The sequence below is a fragment of the Eurosta solidaginis genome, chromosome 3, assembly GCF_040869045.1.
Source record: "Eurosta solidaginis isolate ZX-2024a chromosome 3, ASM4086904v1, whole genome shotgun sequence".
Lineage (NCBI taxonomy): Eukaryota > Metazoa > Arthropoda > Insecta > Diptera > Tephritidae > Eurosta > Eurosta solidaginis.
The window spans coordinates 244018675-244032553 of record NC_090321.1 but is presented as its reverse complement, the minus strand read 5'-3'; the positions used below and the strand labels follow the sequence as shown (position 1 = coordinate 244032553).

General features: G+C 32.5%; 1 protein-coding gene across 9 annotated transcripts in view; it reads right to left on the bottom strand.

Moving 5' to 3' along the window:
* ZnT41F (Zinc transporter 41F) overlaps positions 1 to 7810 on the bottom strand; it is a 42363-nt gene extending 34553 nt beyond the window's left edge. For 2 of the 9 annotated variants that reach the window (XR_010951293.1, XM_067775750.1), the window contains exons 1-2: positions 7578 to 7807; positions 2207 to 3121 (exon numbers count right to left, since the gene is read on the bottom strand). Coding sequence is in view for 8 of the 9 variants with exons in the window: in XM_067775750.1 (XP_067631851.1) it covers positions 2207 to 2806 (600 nt within the window). In the remaining variant the exon portion in view is untranslated. Of the gene's footprint in view, positions 1 to 2206; positions 3122 to 4035; positions 4939 to 7558 lie in introns of those variants that run through there. The other 7 variants (XM_067775758.1, XM_067775751.1, XM_067775754.1 and 4 more) reach the window with 7 other exon arrangements.
* Positions 7811 to 13879: the final 6069 nt, after the last annotated feature.

The window sequence follows — 13879 nt, the reverse complement described above, 5'->3', positions numbered from 1 at the left end:
TAGCTCAACGGGAAGTTACCGGAAAAGACTTTTCCGTGGGTCAAAAATTCGTATGGAAATGACGGGACAAACATGAAAGCGACTTAATATAAAGGCAAAATAAAGAAATAAAAACAAAAATAAAAATAAAAAAATGCATTCTGATAACAAAAAGCTCTATCTATATGAGAGATTACTCCATCTACGTACAATCTCAGCTATCTTTGCACTGCAGATCTCTTCTTTCATAGCCGCTTCCTATCATGCCCAAAAATTTTATTACTTCTTTTAGCACATCTACACCCAATCTTACTTACTTTTTGAGGGAAAGGTGTAGTTTTGTTCATTTAAACCATTGACAACATTCGGTGACATTATATGCAAACTTTTCTGAGTTCAAGACTATAATCATGTCAACTTCTTCCAGCTTGAGCCTTCATACAGAATTAAGCGCGGATTGTCCTAATTGCTTTTAAATGTATGAAAACATTTATTTGAAGCAATTTTTTATTTTAATTTATTTAATAATTTTGGAAAAATTTAAACAACGTGACATCAGAAAAGGTGACAGTTGTTTTGATTATACCTTGTAAATCTCTCCATAGCCCTTTCTCCCGGGAGTGGGATTTGAAGCCGAACTCCTGCAATGGTGGGTTTGGCACTGGAGTTCGAGGAACTGCTCGCTTATTATGTATGAGGCCGTGTTCCAATTGATCTTTTCGCTTCCAAAAACATGTATGCAAGAACCGTTTTTAAGTATTTGGCTTAGTTTCATTAACCCTCCTTTTGAATTCAGTCCAGTAGCTTATAAATGGAGCCTGAGTAAAAAAGGGATGTGCAAGTTTATGGAGTGGCTACAGCTCATTTCAATTTGTGCAAGTTGGCCAAATAAAACATTTTTTTTTCGTGCAATGGTTCGGTCCAATTAATGAGCCTGAGCTCTCAATTTTAGGAAAGAAAAAATTATTATGAACATTTTGCTTGGCTCAGCACAAGTTGGAACAGCGAAATATTTTTCCTCTTTTTGGGGGCAAAGGTCACTGTTCGGACACGAGGTTAATTATTATAGCCACTTTGTTGGATTCAGGGTAAGTTGGAACTCAAAATCTTTTTAAATTTTTCTTGGAAATGGTCGCTGCTAGGACAACTTTTAAAGAATTTGAAGTAAGAAATTGTAAGAAATTCATAAGATTTTTTTTTGATTTTGGGCAAAAATTTGTAAAATAATTTTGCCAAATTTTTTAGTCAAGATAAGTTTGGCCAGACAAATATATTTTCTTTATATATTTTTTGAACTTTATAAGCCTCCAGTTAAAAAATTTAAGCCATTCGTTGTAAGTTAACATTTTTATATTATTATAAAAACTCTGTTTGGTTTAGGAAAACTTGCGCCAACAAAATAGTTAAACAGCTAAAGAGTTCGAGCTCTTCATTGTAAGAAAAAAATTTATTATTATCTAAAAAAACCTTGCGTGATTCAAGGCAAATTGGCCCAACTAAGTATTTTAAAATTTTTGTCTTTGCCTGCTCGGACAAAATTTAAAGCGTTTGCCCCTTCTTTGTCAGCAAACATTTCAAATATTTATAGCAACTTTGTTTGGATATAGGAAAGTTGATGCAATAAAATATTTGTCCATATTTTGCGTAAAAATGTCCCTGCCCCGACACCAGTTAAAAAGTTTGAGCCCTTAAAAAAATTGTAAGATAATTATAGCAAATTAAAAAAAAAAAATTTATTATTTAAAAAATTGTCTGGAGTAGTCCTTATTAGGCCACCAGTTTAAGAGTTTGAGCCGTAGGTTGTAAATAAAAATTTGAAAAATAGTTATAAAAACTTCTTTAAGTTGCTAGGTGAGTTGGCCCAACGCTATATTTTTTCATTTTTTGTTGAAAATGGTCGTACTCGGGCGCCAGTTAAAAAGTGTAGCGTTGTAATTTAAAAAATTTTAAAATAATAATAACAACTTTGTTTTGGTTTGGCAAAAAAGTTCTGCACGGGCTCAAAAAAATTTGTTTGAGCATTTTAGGACTAGAAAAATAATAAGTTCTATCAGCCACTGTTTGCATTCTGCTGTCATGAGAGCAATGCAAAACAGCCGATCATATTAACGTGCACATACGTATGTAGTTTTTGAAAATCTTTTAAATAAACGATAACTACAGTGAATTCATGTGAAGTTCATGCAGATAATTGAATTTTATACAATGGTATATAAATTTCACTTGCATTGTTATTAACAGCGCCACCAATCAAAGGTACCTCCGTTGTCATATCATCCGCATCATAAGCATCCAACAATTGTGATGATGATGACGTTTCCGTTGACCCAGCATCGAAATTCATTGTTGTTGCTATTGTTTCATTTGTTGCTGCTGATGCCGTAGTTGTTGTTGTTTCAAGTATATTTATCTGATTATTAATTTCATTTGTATTTGCACTATCAAAGGGACTATATTCCCAACTGTTAGTCGCACTGCTGCGACTATTTAAACTATTAATACTACTGCTGTGATTATTGTTGTTATTTTTGTTAGTGCTATTGCTTTGGTTGTTACTACTGCTGTGGCGAATTATCACTCTTGAGGGGCTGTTACTGTTTACACCGCTGCCACCACTATTGCTGCTGCTAATACTGCTATCAGCGAAAAGCAGCGCTTGAATATTTTGAGCACCATTCAGCACGCTTGTGTTTATTGTTGTTGTCATAGTACTATTTCCACCTTCTCCCCAAGTATTTGTAGCATGATCATCATCAGCTACACCACCGTCACCACCACCTCCACCTTCAGCGCCTGAGAGCTCGGGGAGTCGTTGATATTTTGACATTATTGTAATTTATTTACAAACCCATACACATATTCATATATTGTTATGTTTATTAGATTGGATTATGTAATTTTTTTTCTTTTTTGCTGTTTGCGACTAGACTCGTGTTAGTTTTTTTGTAGTTACTTGTTGTTGTTGTAATTATTTTATATTATTGTGCAAATTTTTTTTGTACATGCATTATCGCATGTCTGGCGTGAATTTACTTGCTATTTTTAGCACCATGAACAAATACACATTAGCTATTGTTGTTTAGAGTGTGTTTGTTGTAGCTACATTGTTATGACATGGCATGAATTTCTATTACTTTTCGCACTCGAAGAAAAAAATAAATAAATATATATATAAAAACTTTTGTCTTTCTTTGTCACCTTTAGTTGCAATTTGAGTGTTCCTTGGGCGGAAAATATTATTCATGCAATTTATATATATATATTTTTATACTCAGGTGAGCAGAGCTAACAGAGTATATTAATTTTATTCGCATAACGGTACTCCGTAGCAGCGTAAAATTTTTTAGCCATGTCCGTCTGTCCGTCCGTCCGTCCGTCTTTCCGTAAACACGATAACTTCAGTAAATTTTTAGGTATCTTAATGAAATTTGCAATGCAAGTTCCTGGGCACTCAGATCGCTATTTAAAATGAACGAAATCGGACTATAACCACACCCACTTTTTCGATATCAAAAATTTCGAAAAACCGAAAAGTGCGATAATTCATTACCAAAGGCGGATAAAGCGATGAATCTTGGTAGGTGGGTTGACCTTATTACGCAGAATATAAAATTAGTACAATTAAATAAAATTTTTTTTAAATTTTTATCAGTAGTATCAATATCAGTCCGTGCATCAAATTTCAACATTCTAGGTATATTAATTACTAAATGATCAAGTTTCTTGTGTTTTCCAAAATGTTATATATATAAAAAGTGGGTTATCATCCGATTTTGCTCATTTTAAATAGCGATGGGAGATGAGTGCCAAGTAACCCATATAACAAATTTCAATACATCTCAATATCTTAATATTTACTCAATATGGAAGTCTATATTTATCTCGATTCGTTTATGCCGTTACTATTAATCGTTATATTGCCAAATTTCATAATATTGAAACATACCGAAAGCTTCAAGTAGGATAACAAAAGTATTTTATATGAAATGAACTACACAATTGAAACTCACGCTGAGTATATAGAGTTCGGTTACAGCCGAATTTAGACACCCTTACTTGTTTTCATTATTAAATTTCAATTTATTTCACTTTATTCCATTTGATTTCATTTAACTATATTCCAATTAATTATAACGCGTTCGGTTTATTTTGCTTTTATCAAATTTCATATAATCCCTTTTAAAGTCATTCCATTTCATTACATTCCATTAAAGAAAGATTGATTCCCCTTCATTTAATATCACTTCATTTATTTCATACAAATCGCACCTAAGTTTTTTGTATTGTAATATATTCTTTTAAGTATTTGGAATTAACTGATTTGATTTCATTTATATTTGTTTCATAATATTTGATTTCACGTCATTTTATTTCTTTTCATTCAATTGCTCATTCATTGAAATTAATCATTCGATTCCACTTGATTATACTTAATTCCACTTTATTTAATTTTACTTCCTTCCATTTTGTTTTAGTTACTTGTGTTATATTTTTTCTGGTTTCTTTTTATCCTATTTTTTCTATTCCATCTCACTTAATATCATTTCTTCCATCCTATTTCATTTGATAACATATACATTTTTTCAATGAATTTAATTTCATTAAACTCCACCTCGTTTCCCTCAACTACTTGTTTTTTATTTCAATACTTATTTTCATTCTAATTTTTTCCATTTTCCATTTCATTCAAATTTGTTTCATTCCACTTTATTTCTCTAAATTGCTTTTTGTTTCATACGATTTGACTTGATTGCAGAACTTTTTCATTTTCTTCTACTTAATATGGTAGGTGTCACAACCATTTTATAAAGTTTTTTCTAAAGTTATATTTCGCGTCAATAAAACAATCCAATTACCATGTTTCATCTCTTTTTGCATACTTGGTATAGAATTATAGCATTTTTTTTTCATTTTTCGTAATTTTCGATATCGAAAAAGTGGGCGTGGTCATAGTCGGATTTCGTTCATTTTTCATACCAAGATAAAGTGAGTTCAGATAAGTACGTGAACTAAGTTAATTAAAGATATGTCGATTTTTGCTCAAGTTATCGTGTTAACGGCCATTCGGAAGGACAGACGGACGACTGTGTATAAAAACTGGGCGTGGCATCAACCGATTTCGCCCATTTTCACAGAAAACAGTTAACGTCATAAAATCTATGCCCCTACCAAATTTCGAGAGGATTGGTAAATTTTTGTTCGACTTATGGCGTTAAAAGTATCCTAGACAAATTAAATGAAAAAGGGCGGAGCAACGCCCATTTTGAAATTTTCTTTTATTTTTGTATTTTGGTGCACCATATCATTACTGGAGTTGAATGTTGACATAAACTACTTATGTATATACTGTAAAGATATTAAATATTTTGTTAAAATTTTACTTTAAAAAAAATTTTTTTTAAAAGTGGGCGTGGTCCTTCTCCGATTTTGCTAATTTTTATTAAGCGTACATATAGTAATTGCAGTAACGTTCATCATGATATCTTCAACAACTGCCAAATTACAGCTTGCAAAACTTTTAAATTACCTTCTTTTAAAAGTGGGCGGTGCCACGCACATTGTCCAAAATTTTACTAATTTTCTATTCTGCGTCATAAGTTCAACTCATCTACCAAGTTTCGTCGCTTTATCTGTCTTTTGTAATGAATTATCGCACTTTTTCGGTTTTTCGAAATTTTCGATATCGAAAAAGTGGGCGTGGTTATAGCCCGATATCGCTCAGTTTAAATAGCGATCTGAGATGAGTGCTCAGGAACCTACATACCAAATTTCATCAAGATACCTCAAAATTTACTCAAGTTATCGTGTTAACGGACGGACGGACGGACGGACGGACGGACATGGCTCAATCGAATTTTTTTTCGATCCTGATTATTTTGATATATGGAAGTCTATATCTATCTCGATTCCTTTATATATGTACAACCAACCGTTATCTAATCAAACTTAATATACTCTGTGAGCTCTGCTCAACTGAGTATAAAAAAATTATTTCGATGTGAAAAATTTTTCATTTGATTTGCAAAAGTTTTATTGGTCTTGAAAAAAGTTTCATTTCATTTAAGAAAACTTAATTTAAATTTTAAAAATTTTTATGATTTGAAAATAAAAAAAAATCATATGATTTGAAAAAAGTTAAATTTCATGGAATAAAAACTATTTCGATGGGAAAAATTTTTCATTTGAGTTTCGTTGGTCTTGAAAAAAGTTTCATTTAATTTAAAAAAACTTAATTTCAATTCAAAAAATGTTCATATGATTTGAAAAAAGTTGCATTTAATTTGAAAAAGGTATCACTTGATTTAAAAATTGTTTCATTTTATACGGCAAAACTTTTATTTCATTTGAAAGGTTTCATTGGTCTTGAAAAAAATTATGATATGTGAAAAAATGTTCATTTGATTTAAAAAAAATTTATTTGAAAAGTTTAATTTGATGTGAAAAAGTTTCACTAGATTTGAGAAAAGTCTGTTTGATTTGTAAAAATTTAATTTGATTTGTAAAAAGCATATGATTTGAAAAAGTATAATTTAATTTGAAAAAAGGTTCATTTAATTTGAAAAAAGTTAAATTTGATGAAAAAAAATTAATTTTGATTTGAAAAGTGTTTCAGTTGATTTGCAAAAAGTTGCATTGGTTTTGAAAAAAGTTTTATTCCATTTACAAAAAATTTATTTAATTTGAAAAAAAAAACTTTCATATGATTTGAAAAAAAAATTGCATTTAATTTGAAAAAAAGTTTCATTTGATTTAAAAAAAAATTTTTTAGAACTGAAAAAAATTTCAATTTGGTTTAAACAAGTTTCATTTGATTTGAAAAATTTTTCTTACATTTGGAAAAATGTCCCATTTCATTTAAAAAAGGTTTCATCTCTTTCATTTATTTCAAAAAATTTAGGTTGATTTGAAAAAAGTTTGGTTTAATTAAGAAAAATTTCATTTGATTTAAAAAATGTCATTTGATTTTAAAAAGGTTTTGTTTGATATGAAACAAATTTCATTATATTTGAAAAAAAAAAAAAAAATTGTGTTTTGTTTTGGTTGGAATTAATCCATTTTTGTGCTTCAGTATACTTGCCTTCCTACTGTTTGCTCCCGTTTGAAACAAGATGTCTATCAGAATAGGAACTCTTAGGCGCGCAGTACACTGTAAGTAGATTTGGAGCAGTTCCGAATGCGGGAGTGTTCCATCTCGGCTTTTTCGCTTAGTCTTTCAGACGCCATATAATATATGGCAAAATGCCGAAACCAGGTTGTAGCCAAAAAAACTTTAAACACATTTTATCGCTTTCTATTCACTAGTTCTAACCCCTTCTTACAATACTATACTTAAATTGAAATAATATTTTCTAATATAGGTTATATCAGTGTCGAAACTTTTTCCTCCAAACGCTAAAATTTTTGAAATCTAATTTATTTCGGCTTCAAAACATGGTCACCGTAATTATAAGCGAACAAAATTTATTCTTTTTTAGAAACCATTTAATTTTCATCAATATTTCAATCTATTTAAAAACTGCATAAATATGTCGTCTTCACATTTTTGTCGTTTTAAAAATAAAACACAAGTCGATATTACTATACAATTTTTCCGCTACCTTTCTTTGAACTTGCACTTCACACAAGTACAAAAAGCATAAACAAAAATAACACAAAAGAAAACTTTTCGCTCTGTTGTATTGGATGATTTGCCCTCTTTGGCCGCCTTCTTCATTCACCCATTCATTACAATCACGCAATGCACTTACTAAATAACGCTACAGCGCGATCACACCGTTGCGCGTTTCTGCTTAAACTCAAATAGCGTTTGGGTGGTATGGACGAGCTGTATGATCTAACATTCTATGTAGTTGCTGTGATCGCGGCAGGCTACCACACTCCAAGTATATTAATTTGCTCGCATGTACTCTCCGCTCTCGATTTTTCAATTAGCTCCTCTATCCTCGATCTTACTTTTGTTAGTTTTGTTACAATTACTATTTGCTGAGTGAAATTCTCTGTGGATCAGCCGTTTGGTTAAACGAAAACTACTTTCCCATTCATTGACAAAGAATAACAGCAAGAATATATATCTACGAAAGTTGTAGTGCGGGTATAAGTATTACCCAGCAGGAAGTGGTGAGGCAGTTGTTAGAAAGCAATAATAAATACGACGCTAGCGCTATACTGATGTATACATTTTGAGAACTTACTACACAGAACTTTTGAGTTAAAGTCCCGTGGCAACTATTAGCAAAATACTTTGGAATCTTTTTCATAAGTGGGACCGTCCCTGGGCATTGGTTTCACAATCCCTCCCAGAGTATTTCTGCCATGAAAAGCTTTTTAGCAAAACAATTCATTTGCCTTAGGATATGCCGTTCGGAGTCTGCATAAAATATATAGACGTCCGTCAATTTGGAAAATAGACGAGAAAAATGTGCATCGAAAAATGGAATAGAAGCTGGGCCTTAACCTCCTCCTCTAAGGTTTTTCATTGTAAGTGTAAGTACATATATGTACATATATGGACTCTTAGCTTTATAGGTCAAACTAACAAACCCGGCAGACGATATTCTGCGTTAACTTTGGTCTATACGCATGACTTTTAAGAATATTTTATCTCATACTTTCCCTCACTATTTTTTCACCTTTTCCCCTTCCCTTTATTAGTTTCACCTTTTCTCTCACCGTCCATCTCTATCTCACTCTCTTTTTATGTTTCCATCTTTTTCTCCCTTCCCTGCTGCCACCCCCACTCCCTGTATTCTTCTATCTTCCTCTAATTTTATTTCTTTCTCTTTCCTCATTTTCAGGAAGGCTTCCTGGGTGTCTATGCAACTATATTGAACACTTTTTTAGCTGGCTTTTTTCACAATTTCATCTAATTCAACATATAGCGTGGTAAAATGCACTCACTGAACGCATGTTTGAGCGGATGGTTGACAGCGAACAAACACTCAAACTGCTTATTTTTGAAAAAACTTATTATCTCAGCGTACTTTGCACACAGAGTATATTAACTTTGATTGGATAACGGTTGGTTGTACAGATATAAAGGAATGGAGATAGATATAGACTTCCATATATCAAAATCATCAGTATCGAAAAAAAAATTGATTGAGCCACGACCGTCCGTCCGTCTGTCCGTTAAAACGATAACTTGAGTAAATATTGAGATATCTTCACCAAATTTGGTATATGAGCTTATCTGGATCAAGAATTGATTGGTATTGAAAATGAGTGAAATCGGATGACAACCACGCCCACTTTATATATATATATAAAATTTTGAAAAACACAAAAAACCTGATTATTTAGTAAATAATACACCTAGAATGTTGAAATTTGACGTGTGGACTGATATTGAGATTCTAGATAAAAATTTGGAAAATTGTTTAAAATGGGCGTGGCACCACCCACTTGTGGTAAAATCAATTTTACAAATATTATTAATCATAAATCAAAAATCGTTAAACCTATCATAACAAAATTCGGTAGAGAGGTTGCCTTTACTATAAGGAATGCTTTGAAGAAAAATTAACGAAATCAGTTAACGACCCACTTTTATATACAAGATTTTTAAAAGGGTCGTGGACGAATAATATAAGCCAAATCTTTGTAAAAACGAGCTTTATATCAATGGTATTTCATTTTCCAAGTGTATTTATACCAGTAAATAGGAAAAATTTAATTTTAAAAAATGGGCGTGGCACCGCCCCTTTTATGACTAAGCAATTTTCTATGTTTTGGTGGCCATAACTCGAAGAAAAATTAATGGATCGTAATAAAATTTGGTACACGAGTTTTCCCTATAGCACGAAATATTTCTAGAAAAAATGGACGAGATCGGTTTAGGACAATGCCCACTTTTATATAAAAGATTTTTAAAAGGGTCGTAGACGAAAATAATAAGCTATATCTTAGCAAAAAAAGCTTTATATCAATAGAATTTTACTTTCTAAATTGAATTATAATACTAAAATTTTTGAAAATGGGTGTGGCACCGCCCCTTTTATGACTAAGCTATTTTCTATGTTTCGGGAGCCATAACTCGAAGAAAAATTAACATATCGTAATGAAATTGTGTACACATATTTTCCTTATAGCATAAAATATTTGTAGTAAAAGTGGACGGGATCGGTTAAAGACCACGGCAACTTAGATATAAAACAAACTTAAAAGAATAATAAGCTATAACTTAGCAAAAAATAGTTTTGGATCAATGATATTTCACTTATCAAGTTTTATTGTAAGACGAAATGGGGAGACATTTTTTTTTAAACGGGTGGTGTCACGTGTTATGTAGAAAAGTAATTTATCTTAAATGAAATGTGCAATTGAAGCTAACACTGAGTATATAATGTTCGGTTACATCCGAACTTAGACACCTTTACTTGTTTTTGTTTTGACTTTATTTTATAACATGTGTGTCATTAAAAATACCTTTACACCTCATGCTATTCGCGTTTTGGCCAAATGAAATAAGTCTTATATAAGGTTAACATTTTTTGATGGCTAGCCATATGATTTTATAATGAGTTTATGGGCAATGCTACGCCGCTGATAAGCCAGAACAAGCGCGAAATGTTTGCTGATGAAAGTGTTGCTGTGTGCTCGCTCTGTTTACTTTATTTACATTGGTTTTGTAGTTTGATGAGAAAATCCGCATACAACGTTGAAACCGTATTTATATTTATTTATTGCATGAGCGGTCAATGCTTTGGTTTTGTATAGGCGTAAACAGCACTCTTATCGCTTGTTGTAGTATTAAGGTGTCGTTTCTGGATAAATTTTATATAGTCTGATAAATTAATTTTATATCACGCGTAGGTATTTGGAAATTAATTGTGTGATAAGCTGTACTACTTTTCAGGGCTGTTGTTATAATATATTTGGTGCTTTACAATTTAAACAAAAAATAGTAGAGTTCTTCTTGTTTGCTGTTGAAATTATTATAACAAAACTAACAGGCCCGGTAAACGTCTTCTCGCGCAAACTTGCATGTGAATATGATCTAATATTTGAAGAAGGTTCACACACTTTGCTCTTTCTTTTGCCTTTTTCTCCTACCTAAGCATTTTTTCCATTTCACTTACTGTTCTCTTATTTATCTCATTTTATTTTGCTCTCTTCAACCCTCCAGTTCCTAATCTTTGTTCATATCTCCCTTCTTGCCCCTCTCCTTTTCTCTCGCATTAATCTTTGTTCAAATCTCCCTTGTTGCCTCTCTCCTTTTGCGCACTATCTCACTCTCCTTCTTACAATATACGCAGGAATACATCGGCGCCAGGTATACTTTTCGCAAAAATGCACTACTGAGTTAATCAAAGCAAATCATTCCATAAATAAGATTTTTTTGAATTGGACGGTACCTGCCCCATATCCCGGAAAAATATGTCTGAAATAAAAGTAAAATTTTGGTTAGGCTTTTTTGACCACTGTATTTTAGATGCAAAATAAAAACTTTATTTCATCTGAAATATTTATCTAGGCTAGAAGCCACCAACCTAATTTCAAGCAAATCTCCTTATAATTAGCCACAGATGTTCATTTTTTGATTACTTTGGTATCGCTGGACTCTTTTAGGATCACTTTAGCACTGCTTTCGAATCGATTCAGCATAATTTTAGGGTCACTTCAAAGCTATTTCAAAATTGTGTTCGAAATCGAATCGGAGCTAGTTTAACACAATTTTCGGACTGTTTTTTGGGACCGATTCGGGTTTGCTTTCACCATTTATTAGATACGATTTCAGGTTATTTGCCGGATTGTTACATGATCATTTCCGGATAAAAATAGTTAAGCCGGCTTTAGAAGCAGTAAATTTTCCCGTAATAATCTTAAAATAGTCCCAATATTCCGAGTGAAAAAACACGGAATTCGAATTATTTGCTGTACGTTAGTTTACAACAAAATAGTATTAATAACTTTTCTATAACACATCGGAAACAAAATGATAACATTTCGGTAACAAATTAAGACAACTACAACACCAAACCGATAGCAAATCGATACCTTTCGGTCTGTAGTTTATGACTTTTCGATCGTAAATCGATAACTTTCCGATAAAACACTGACAACTCGTCGGTGAAAAATCGATAACCCATCGATAACCCTTGTTATCGATAGCAAGTTTACAAATAAAATAAATAAATGTAAGGCGCGATAAACTCCGAAGAGATTTTAGGCCGAGCTTCTCTTCCAATTTGCGTCGTGATCCTCACTTAGTTGTGGTAGGCGGAGCATGCTACAATCACACCACGGCCACAGATAACAAACTGATTACTTGTCGATAAGATATGTAAAGCACGCCCATATGCCGTCGATAAGAGTTCGCAAATTCATCAAAAATAAACCGTTTACACTTTAATAACAAATATATAACGCGCCGGCCGATTTCGGTTCCGGCTACGGGTTTCCCAAATGGTTTTGATTTCGAATCTTTTCCTTCCAGTCTTCTCCGTTTCTATACATTGTATTTCTTTTTTTCTTTTTTCTGCCTTGCCTTATCCTTCGCAACCTTGACGATAGACATAAGCAACGTTTTTATTATTAACATCATTTTCGACATTATTATTTAACTGTTCCTTTTCTGTCTCCTCTTATCTGTTCCATCTTCTTTACATTTACTTTGACATTTACTTCTTTTACTTTGTCCTTTGTTCTTCCTTTTGTGGGAATAGGAACTACCTAAAGATAGACGGTGGTGATTGTGCTTTGGCGGAAATTGATTCGCATCATGAAGCTATTAGCATGAATATCTCGGGAACGATTTGATATGACCACCTCGAACCTTCTAGGCTTGTATATTTAGGTCGCTTCTTGAGAATGCTGTGCCTGCGCAGGAATATGGTAATCAAGAGGCTGATAAGCGGAATTCACAACTTGCGCAGCATAATTGTCAACCTCACACACCTTTATCAGGCGGCGCTCTGGCACTTCCAAGTTCCTCTTGGAATAAGGAAGTGGGGGGGGGGGGGTGACCTAGAAGCTTCAACGTGATATTATTAAATCGTTCCTTAGATGGTCGGGCTAGTACCTTAGTGGAACTTGTTATCGGAAGGAATTATCAGATCTACAGTCAACAAAGGACCATAAACATCGATAACACTCCCAAAAACCTTCAGAGCGTGTTTTTATAGCTACAACAGCAACAACAAAAACTACAACAGATAACAAGGATCTCCATAACTGAAGTCAATTAAATACCAATAAACAGTTTTGCCTTTCATCATAAACTATGGGTTGTTTCAAATTTAAAGGAAGCCTAGATTACATCTTCCATTTTGTATTCATTGGTCTTGCGAAATACACCTCCACACTCAAACCTATTTATTTAATTTTTTTAAATTGATATTGTTATCACAACCAGCGCGTTTGATAAGAAAACGTGCATAAAAGTTTGATGAGAGCTTAATTAATTGAAATATAATTATTCCTTATATGTGAGTACCTCATATAAATCGCGCTTTTTTTGTTTTTTCGGACATTAGTCTGCCAATTTTAAATCGTTCTTTGCTCTTGAAAACATACAAATATAATAAACTCATGCGTATTTATGAAGCGATAAAATTTGATTGACTGTTTTTTTTATCGCGTAAAACGGGGCATTAATGTATTAGTGTCATGAAATTTAGTAAAGTGAGAAAATTTAACGGGAAGAGTATTAGCAAATATAAAGACATTATGAAATTTTCTAGTCTTCAAATTCGACATTTTTCTCTGTTATCTCTATTACAATGGAATTAGGTGAGGAATAAAAACACACATAGAATTAGCCAAGTCTCCATTAGTACTGTGGGAGTTTAACAGCTCTTTTAGCGCGAAGTCTTATAAAGCTATGTATAAACAACTCTAGTGTAGTTCTCTTTTTTTTTTTTGACGACATGCGTCACAGCTATAAAAGAAATCGATATAT